The sequence below is a fragment of the Natrix helvetica genome (genome assembly GCF_964273705.1).
Source record: "Natrix helvetica genome assembly, chromosome: 9".
Lineage (NCBI taxonomy): Eukaryota > Metazoa > Chordata > Lepidosauria > Squamata > Natricidae > Natrix > Natrix helvetica.
In genome coordinates this window covers 6,855,696-6,866,484 of record NC_138560.1, presented here as the reverse complement: position 1 = coordinate 6,866,484, position 10,789 = coordinate 6,855,696, and the positions used below count along the sequence as shown (strand labels likewise).

The 10,789-nt window shown below is 44.4% G+C and overlaps 1 protein-coding gene across 1 annotated transcript in view; it reads right to left on the bottom strand.

Annotated features, from left to right (window-relative positions):
- Positions 1–309: 309 nt before the first annotated feature.
- The window catches only part of IGLON5 (IgLON family member 5), a gene marked incomplete at its 5' end in the record, with an annotated part of 86,152 nt that continues 75,672 nt past the window's right edge, over positions 310–10,789 (bottom strand). The window contains 4 exons of the mRNA XM_081962266.1: positions 310–1,664; positions 2,985–3,136; positions 8,730–8,850; positions 9,949–10,080. Of these exons, the coding sequence (XP_081818392.1) occupies positions 1,564–1,664; positions 2,985–3,136; positions 8,730–8,850; positions 9,949–10,080 (506 nt within the window). The 3' untranslated portion in view covers positions 310–1,563. The remainder of the gene's footprint in view (positions 1,665–2,984; positions 3,137–8,729; positions 8,851–9,948; positions 10,081–10,789) is intronic.

The following is a 10,789-nucleotide window of genomic DNA, read 5'->3' as shown; positions in this document are numbered from 1 at the left end:
AAACCTACCATGATAAGTATAAGTAATCTATCATGATAAGAAAGGTGTTTGGGCTTGTTATGCTAGCAGAAAATCGGTGGACACCCTCTTAAGTTTATCTTTGCCACTAGAAGGATGATGAGCAGTTAAATTTTCGCATGCGCTATCTCTACATATGGATTTCTACACTCTACTGTACACCCCCAGTTGTTTGAAAAATGCAGAAGTACTGAATAAGCACACCTGTGATCCCATGTTCCAAAGTGCAATCAATAAAAAGAACCTTCTCAAGGACATGAAAATAAAAATTTTTAAAAATCAGAACAGAGACAGAAATAAGGAAAATCTTTCAGGGCATGGTTGTTACGTTAAGAAATTGACCACCAAGAGAGAAGCCATTAAGCCAGCCGGTTGTGTGAAGGAGCAACATGACTTGTCGGGGAGTAGGGAAAAGGGTTTTGTGAAAAGTGCAAAAGAAAAGAAAGGAAAACAGAAGCGAATTAAACAGCTGGCAGATGTTCCAAGCCACGGTTTTCCAGCGAATAATAGACCCAACCACCCCAAAGATAAAAAACAAGGAAATTTCCAGGATGATCAAACAGCCAAACCATTGGTTCCTATTTTTTAGTCTTTGCCTCTAGACAACAGAAAGTTACCTCTAATGCTCATTGGCAGAAGTCCTTCTTACCCCGATAGCTTAAATGCCATGCCTGAAAAATTCAGATTTCTTTCATCCTTCTTCCAAAGACGCTGGGATGGCAGCAGAGAGGATCTTGAGGGTCAGTGAGATGCAGCTCAAGGGCACTGGACCACTTTCATGCAGTGAGTTGAACTTGATGCCAATGTTTCTCGTGAAGACACTGGACAAGGAGAGCTTCGAAGCCCAGGCTACGAGACCTACTGAAATTATTGAGCCTCTGCCTGGTCCTTGGCTGCTAAACTGGCCCAGACCACCTGAAATAACCTGGTTAAATGAATGTCAAGATTCTCAACCTAGTAAATAACAACAACAAAAGAGGAACCTCTCAAATGTAGCCTCCTGGTGAGAAATGTCCACCAGAAAAAAAAAAAGACCAAAGCAAAAAACAAACAACAACCCCAAAGAAAATTAATAATCATAATAATAGAGATAACAATCAAACAACCCTTTGTGGAATCAACATTCCAGGTTCCGTGCATTCAGAAGGCCAACTGGCCCAAGGAAGAGGAGGAGATCTCTCTATTAAACCACAGAGCTTGAGGAGAAGGGGGACTGTTGCGTTGCCATCCACTGTTAGAGCCCTGTGTCTTTTGCAGTTGTGTTAAACCACAAGTAGTTCAACCGAAAGTGTCTGAGATGAAGTGTGAAGAGAAATGGCGGTAGAAACGAATGCATATTTTTTGTCGTTGTTTTGTTTGTTTTCTTCTATCCCTCACAGTGATGGGTTCTTGATAAATTTCATTTCTCTCTCCCTCTTTCTTTCTTCATTTTTTTTCTCTCTCCAGAAAGTAGAGATGTCTTCCTTCTCTCTTTCTCCCCCTCTCTTGGATTCTTTCCCTTTCACCTGTTTCCATTTCCTTGTTCTGCATCGTTTCCCTGGTGCCCTAAATCTTAAACAACAGAGTCACAAAAACAGATGACAGCAAACCCAAAAGGACAGGAGGTTCTGTGCTGGCCACTGCTACATTGTCCAGAGAACCTGGTCCTGGGGAAAAAAAGAGAAACAAGAAGTTGCCATTGTAGATGTTCTGGTTTCAATGAGCAACGAACAATAGCATTTAGACTTATGCGCCACTCCTCAGGCCTTAGCGGTTTGCAATATCAGGATATTGTCCCCAAGAATCTGGGTCCTCAATTTACCAATCTCGGAAGGATGAAAGGCTGAGTCAACTCCTGGCTGTGGGCAGAGTTAGACTTCAATATAGGTAGTCATCAACTTAAAACGGTTCATTTAGTAGCCGTTCAAAGTTGCAACTTTGAAATTGGGTCATGAGTACCATTTTTGAGTCTGCTGTAACTTCAAACAGTCACTAAGCAATTGGTTATAAGTCAAGGACAACTTGTAGTCTGAAAAAAAGAGGTAAGACTCTGTGGGCAATTATATTCTATGACGAAAGACTAGACGGAAAGCTCTCGGAGACGACTAATTATTCCCAAAAGTTTGAAAATATCATTCAGCTTTGGGTTAACGAGCCACAGGATGTTAAGAAAATAAACGTCTGCAGGAAAAACAACCAAACTCTGAAAGCACCAAGGATCCTGTAAACTGATTCAACTCAGAATCGGATACAAATCCTTAAAGCATCCTTAGAATAGTCTTAAAATTAAGAGCTTCATACACCTTGTCATGATACTGCTTATTCTTTCAATAGGTCTTAGGTCTCAGATTTCTTGCATACACTGATTTTTTTTCCTGTGTGAAAACATGCCAAAATTCACTACCTTCTTGCTGTTCTCCCACATCCTCTGCTTGAAAGGACAACAATCTAACCAGACATGGGTTGCTCCCGGTTTGACCCGGATCGGACGAACTGATAGTAGCGGTGGCGGGAGGCTCCACCCATTTGTCCAGATGCTTCTGCGAATGCATGACCACGCCTGAACCAGTAGTAAAAAAAATTGGCAACCCACCACTGAATCTAACCGGGGTCCTAAAGGTGCTTTTGTTCAAAAGGCAACTGGACTTTGTTTTTCCTTAAAGACATTTCGCTTCACATCTAAGAAGCTTCTTCAGTTCTTCTTCAGAACTGAAGAAACCTCTTGGATGAGAAGCGAAACCACTTCAAGAAAAAAACAAAGTCCAGTTGCCTTTTGGAAAGAAAGAAAGAAAAAAGCACCTTTGGGACAACCATGACCTGGATGACTGAGAATCTCCATGGACAAATCTATCCAAAGGACCTCCAGGTACCACCAGGAGTTCTGGCTTCTAAAAAGTCCTGTAGGTGGTGCAAAATTTACGGTAAGCCCCCCGCCCCCCCTCAGCCGTTTGCAAAGCGTGAGAAGAGAAGGCGAAGGAAAGACTCACTGATAAGCCTTAAGCTGACATTGTAGGAGCCCAAGGTGTTCGAAGCCAGGCAGGTGTAATTTCCATAATGTCGAACGGTAATGTTTGTGAAGAGCAATATGGAGCGGGTACGTTCGTTCTGGATCTGCAGTCCATCCGAGCCACTAATTAATCTGCTAGGAAGAGGGAGACAACGAGAAAGTAAAGAGTTAAAGTATCGTGGTCAGAGGGAGAAAAAGGACCGTTGTGTTGGAAGCGTGAGGGAGGGAGATTTGTACAAGTAGATCTCGCCATCAAACCACAGCTGGGACCAGAATTTCCATTGCTAAGCCAAGCCATTGTTAAGTGAATCATGGTTGATTTTACAACCTTTTTTTTTTGGACATGGTTCTTAAGTGAATCACTGCGGTTGTTAAGAGAATTGTAGCAGTTGTTAAGCAAACATGGCTTCCCCCATTGACTTAGCTTGACAGAAGACTGCTGGAAGTTCACAAATCACATGACACCCCCCCCCCAAGAAACTGACACACTTGTTATATACACGCCAGTTGTCAAGTGCCCAAATGTTTATGATGTGACCTTGGGGATGATGCAATGGTTGTGAGAGTGACAATCAGTCGCTTTTTTCAGCAGTGTCGTAACATCAAACAGTCAAAGACTGTAAGTCAAGGATTAGGTAAAGGTTTCCCCATGCATGCATGCTAGTTGTTCCCAACTCTTGGGGGCGGTGCTCATCTCCATTTCAAAGCCGAAGAGCCAGCACTGTCCGAAGATGTCTCCTTGGTCATGTGGCCAGCACGACTAAACGCCGAAGGTGCACGGAACGCTGTTACCTTCCCACCAAAGGTCGTTCCTATTTTTCTACTTGCATTTTTACATGCTTTTGAACTGCTAGGTTGGCAGAAGCTGGGACAAGTAACAGGAACTCACTCCATTACGTGGCGCTAGGGATTCGAACCGCTGAACTGCTGACCTTTCTGATCAACAATCTCAGCGTCTTAGCTGCTGAGCCACCACATCCCTCAAGTGAAGGACTATCTTTACTTAATTCCTAATGTTTTTTTCCCTTGGGATTTCTTGGAACTAAGGAAGGTTAGGGAGATGGGTTGATTACAGAATAATCAAAAACAACATATTCCAGGGGTGTCAAACTCAAGGCCCATGGGGTGCTTAAATCTGGCCCATGGGCCAGCCTGGAAATAGCAAAAGACTGGCCCGTGGTGCCTCTGGCAGCCAAAACAGGGCATGGGGATATGTGGCCCCTGAATGCCTTGTTTTTGGCCTAGAAGGGTTCCTGCAGTTCCTGCTGGCCAAAACAGGGTATGGGGGACCGTGCGAGGCTCTCCCACCTTGTTTTGGCCAGCTGGGTGCTGCAGGAGGCTGTCCAGTCCAAAAATGAAACATGCAGGGGCCACGCAAGGCCCCCCATGCCCCATTTTGGCCAGTAGGGTGCTGCAAGAGGCATCCATTCCATCTCTCACCCTCAGCCCCAGGCAGCTCGTGGAGGAGAACTACATTGCTGATGCGGCCCTCGAAGGAATCCAGTTTGACACCCCTGAGATATTCTCACACACACATACCCCTCAGTCTCTTTATCACTAAATAATATCAGAGACGCCACTCCCCAAATGGGTCTGTGGAAATGCTCTTCTCCTTCAAAGCAATTTTTAGAGTCATTTCTCTTTCCTCCAATTGCATATGAATTAGAAAGATGGGGAGATGCAGAGACTTTTCTGTCCAGTAATATAAAACTCAATATCTCACAGTCGTTCATTTTCGTTTTACTGGATAATTTTCAAGCAGTAGGGAAAACCTATAAAGTGTTGATTAATGTTTCTTAGAAGATTTGCTAAACCTCAAAGATTTTTATTCATAGCCCAGATAGAGAAACTATTCTTCAATAGCGTGAGAGTCTCTGAATATGTTCCAATGCTCATTCGCTTTGGGTTATCATTTGAGATTTTGGAAAATAGGATCAGAAGCATTTTCAGGCCCATGGTTAATGTCAGGTCACACAAGGAAACACCAGATTAGAGTAAATCAAGGCTACTGTGAAGGGAGGAAATTTCTCTTGATAGAAATGGGCTTCCCAAAACCTTGTTCCATCTCACAAGAAATATGACAAAATAAAAGTAGAGGGATTCACCATTAACCCCTTTTCTGTGTAACTCTGCTACAGGTTTCATTATTTAACCCACTCCTGATTCCCTCCCCACTCCAAGGGAAGGTTATTGCAAAATCCCCATTTCCTCCCAATCAGCTGGGACTTGGAAGGCAGAGAATAGATAGGGGCGCGGCCAGCCAGAGGTGGTATTTACCGGTTCTCCGAACTACTCAAAATTTCCATTACCGGTTCTCCAGAACTGGTCAGAACCTGCTGAATACCACTTCTGTGGAAAGCCCTTTGCTTGTGCACTAAGGGCAACTTCAGGATTTTATGGCCGTTGGGATGATATAAAGCACCTTCTACAACCTGACAACTGTCAGATTTCTGAGTTTTTTCATCTCGCAATGCTGAATTCTTCCCTCCCACCTCCTAATGTGTGGTGGTTAAAGTGTTTCCCTTTCTTCTGGTATTTGACTTCCCACGCACCCACGGACCTGTCACTGTTTCCTAATAAAAGAAGATAAAGAGTGGCAGTTTGCCTTCTCTAAGCGCTTCTAACCACAAACAGCACCCCAAAGACCCAGGAAAATTGGACCATGAACTTTTATCGCCAGTCTAACACGGGAAGAGAAATGGAAGAGAGGCTGATCTGGAAGCCATCAAAAAATCACATTGTCAGGTGTCAGTCTTGGCAAAATTGGAAAATTGATCCTGAGAATCAGGTGGGCTCTATTCCCTCAGGAGCCCAGAAAGACAGAACAATAATAACTTCTTCCCTGCACAATTATACCTCTCTTCACCCAGGAATAGCTGTTCTGCTTTCAGATAGAATCTCTGTGACGGTACTGTCAAACAAATTTAGATTTCCCAAGTGTGGGGACATTATACAACCGTGCACCTATTGAAGATGGGTGTTGCTAGCCCATAACTGTGAGATCACATCTGTATTTGCCCTCTGTTTCCTTCCCAACTAACCCCTGTTTATCAAGAGATCTTCCAGAGGGTCTTGAGAAGTTGAGATGGGATGTGGAAAATACGATATGATTAAAGAGATGGGCACACTAAGCTTCCAACAAGTTGCATTCTAAACAAGCACTAAATTAAGAGCCCCTGGCTTGTGAACTAAATGCAACAGGAATCCTTTTGATCTAGTGGTTAAGGTACCAAGATAGAAAGCTGCAGTCCATGAATTATAATCCCACTTTATCAGTGAAAGCCAGCTGGGTAACTTTGAGCCAATCACTAGGACACAGTGAGTTCTAATCCTGCCTAAGGCATGAAAGTTAGCTAGGTGACTTTGGGCCAATCACCAGGAGATGGTAAATTCTAGTCCTGCCTTAGGCATGAAAGCCAGCTGGGGTGACTTTGAGTTAATCACCTGGAGATGGTGAATTCTAGTCTTGCCTTAGGCATGAAAGCTGGTTGGGTGAGCTTGGGCTAGTCACTCTATTTTAGTCCAATTAATCCCACTGGGTTGTTGTTGTGGGGAAAATGGAAGGAGGAAGGTGTGTCGGATATGTTTGCCACCCTAAGTTATTCATAAAAAATAATAAAGTCAAGTTATAAATAAATAAATAAACTCCATGATTTTATGGCCTTCACAGCTGCCCTCCCGATTTATTGGCCTAGGAAGTCCTCATCTCCAGAGGCTTGCTAATCTAAGTAAGGATGATGGAAGCTTTGGTGCAACGTACTTTGATGGGTATGTCATGGCTGTCAGGATTACAGAAATAATGTCCAGGCACAATCAGAGTGTTTAGCAAAATGTGCAACCAGAAAAGCCATCGATCTGCCCTACTTGTGGCAGCTGCTCTCCCACCCCCTCCCAGATGAGCTTAGTCACTGTTTGGGGCTTGCCAGGTGCTCACAAGCCCTTTGCATTGCAATCCCAGGCAGGCAGCCAAAATGGGAGATTTATTGCCCCCCCCCCCGCATGCAGGCACCCGCCTTGCCCGAGGGATAGGGTACCACACACGACCGAGGCATCTCGTTCTGCTTGGTGGATCACAAATTAATCTGCATTAAACAATCGCAACTATGTGCCACACGATTGTTTAATACGACTGCAATTCGGGAAGGGGAGAAGCAAGGGATGTCATTGAACTAATGAGACACACATCCTGGCCGCACAGACAGTTCCTTCACCCTGTGCCATTTGTCTGTCTGCTGCGCCAGACTGTTTCCCCCCTCTATTATACGAGATGATCCGATCATTTCTTAAGCCAGTACTTCACTAACTGCATGGATTTCCAGCTGGTTTTTGAGCCCAATTCAGAACACGCAGATTAAGTTTTAAAACCCTGGAGGGGTGACCTGAAGGATCCCTTCTCTTGTAAGACAAATTAAAGCATCTTCAACAGGTAAGCTAGACCACACCTAGAGTACTCAATCCAGTTTGGGTCACCACACTATAAAAGAAGATGTTGAGACTCTAGAAAAAGTGCAGAGAAGAGCAACCAGGATGATGAGGGGACTGGAGACTAAAATATACAATGAATGGGTGCAGGACTGGGCATGGCTAGTCTAGTGAAGAGAAGGACCAGGGGAGACAGGACAGCAGAGTTCCAATATATGAGGGGCTGCTACAGAGAGGAAGGGATCAAGCTATTTTCCAAGGCACCTGAAGACATGACAAGGAATAATGGATGGAAGCTGACCAAGGAGAGATTCAACCTGGAAATAAGGAGGACAGTGAGAACAATCAACCAATGGAACAGCTTGCCCTCAGAACTTGTGAGTGCTTCATCACTTGAGACTTTCAAGAAGAGATTGGACTGCCATTTGTCAGAAATGGTGTAGGTCTCCTGCTTGAGTGGAACAGGGGGAAGGGTTGGACTAGATGAACTATAAGGCCCCTTCCAACTCTGTTAATCAGTTATCTGTTAATGTCCAAACTTGGCAACTTTTAAGACTTGTGGACTTCAACTCCCAGAATTCCCCAACCAGCCATGTTGAAGTTCACAAATCTTAAAGGTTGCCAGGTTTGGACATTCCTGATCTACAAATCCTTTGCTTGGATTAGAGCAAAAATATAAAATTATCTTCCAATTTTAAAGAGTTTTCCTTCCATCTGAGAAAAGAGTGAGCATATATTGTACGTATCTATTCACTGGATTTTTGTGGCCATTCACGTCCCAAATGCAGCGCCAGGCAAAATGAAATACAACAAAACTCCACAGAGGACAAGAAGAAAGAACAGTTTCTAAAAGTCTGTATCTTCCTGAATTATCTTCTCACACTTCCATTAAATCTCACAGGAACTCATCAAGAGACAATCCAACCTGTGGATATTTTTCCTCAGGAGCAATGTTTTTGTCACCACTCAGAGGACTCCTGCCATTGAGAAGTTCTCCTGGTGGAGATTGTCTAAATTCCTCTGTGCTCGGTTGTAATGTGAATTTGTTTAAGAAAGTGTGAAGTCCATCCTTCCCTATTTCATGTATCCTAGGGTCACTGTCCTTTTTGCCTAAGGCAAGAGTTCTCCAAGCATCCTTCAAGATACGTGGGCACTTCAATTCCACAACTCCCATCCAACCTATCCCAAGGCACTCTAGGAATTGAAGACATGTGGAAAAGTTTGCACTAAAAAGTTGGCAGAGTGCCATTCAGTGTCTCTTCTCATGGGCGACACTGAAGGAGACGGGAAAACACAGACTTACTGCTTGTCGTCTTTGAACCACTGAAATTCCGCAGCGGGCACAGCCATGGCTTCACAGCGCAAGAGGGCTGTCTTTCCTATCAAGGGTCGGGAATCTTTGACATCCGTGATGGTCGGAGGATCTGGGAAAAGACAGAAACGGATTGGAGGTCAACTGTGTAAGCCTATCTCCCTGCAGCCCTTCAACGATAGGCAGAAAAGACCTTCAAGGGAGAATCTTAAAAAGCTCTGAAAGGGCCAGAGAAGGGTCTCAAACTCCCCCCATTTGGATTCAGTGATCTTTCTAACTCCAAAATATAACTTCTCCCATCATCCCCTGTAGCTGAGTTCATTCCAAGAAGGGAAGGAGAAAATTAAATCAGTCCTCCGCCTCATATTGCCAGACAAATGAATGGAATGGCAAATTAGTTTAAGATACTGGCCAGGAGATTGGGAGTTCTATTTCCACCCTAGGCATGAAAGCTGGCTGGGTGTCTTTGGGCCATTCACCAGGAGATGGTGAGTTCTAGTCCTGCTTTAGGCATGAAAGCCAGCTGGATCAGTTTGCCCAGTCATTTTCTCTCAGCCCAATCCACCTTACAGAGTTGTTGTGAGGAAAAAAACAGAAGGATGAGGGAGTATTATTTACCCTGATTCCCTGAAAATAAGATCTCCCCTGATAATAAGCCCAATCGGGCTTTTGAGCGCATGTGCTAAAATAAACCCTCCCCCCAAAATAAGCCCTCCCTGAAAATATTGCAACGCAGCAGCAGCCATGAGGTAACCACGCTCACCGCCTCTTGCACCTCAAAAATAATAAGACCTCCTCCCAAAATAAGGCCAAGCGCTTATTTCAGGGGTCAAAAGAAAATAAGACCCTGTCTTATTTTCAGGGAAACATGGTATGTTGCCTTACTTATAAAGTGATAATGGTGGAATAAAAATTAATGAGAGGAGAGGAGAGAGAAAAGGGAAAAGAGAATCGAATATACAATAAACCTAACTAAGGTTAACTAATCAACGTATACAGATGGTGGAAAGGTAGCTGCTTATAAATGAGCTGCTGAGACCATGAGGGGTGAACACAACACAAGCCTAAAGCTGATTTTTAAGCTTAGATCCTCCACCAATCATTGGATCTCGGCTGAAACCATCTTGCTCAGGTCCAGGAATTGCAGATGCAAATGAAAATAAAAACTGGTGAGCATGCAGGGCAGAAAGGAAATGAAAAGTCGCCTCACAATTGACTGTGATAAGGACGTGTTTGCTGTCTGGTGTTGAGACCCCGTTTGCTGTGACGCACTCGTATTCCCCAGCTTGTTCTCGGTTGATCTCTGAGATTTCCAGATATTCTCCTTCACTGGTGAATCCATCTGTGAGGAGGGAGCAGGAGGGAGGCAGGAACGGGGTCAGGGCGAGTGGCAGGGAGACAGACACAAACAGACTTACACACAAGAAAACACACATGACACAACACGGTTATCCAGGCCTCTTCCGTGCAGGGGCTGCCCCACACAGGGCAGACATAAGGGGCAGACAGAGGAGGGAGGGATGCCCCAAATGGGCATTCTCACAACCAACCCTTAAGTGATTTTTAGCTCAAAGCACACACTGATTTTCAAAGAATATCTTGCACTACTGCAAAAATGAAGGAGAAGAAACATAGGTCCCAGGGCGAGCTAGTTGGAGTGCAGAAAGCAAATTCAGAGCTAGTGGTGGTTATCATAACTGTTGTGAAATTGCCATATTCTACAGGGGTGGCGATGGGGACGGTAAAGCTACTGCCTGCCTAGTTTTAAGATTACAGTAAAGATTTCCCTGTCAATCATGTCCGACTCTAAGGCACGATGCTCATCTTTGTTTCTTGGCCGAGGGAGCTAGCGTTGTCCGAAGGCCATTTCCATGGTTATGTGGACAGTGTTGTTCTCTTCCCACCAAAGTGGTACCTATTTATCTACTTGCATTTGCATGCTTTCGAACTGTTAGCTGGGCAAGAGCTGGGACAAGAACAGGCACTCACCCTGCTGCGCAGAACCTGGGTCTCAACCGGGCTGTCAGCTCTCCAAGCGCAGCGTCTTTAAC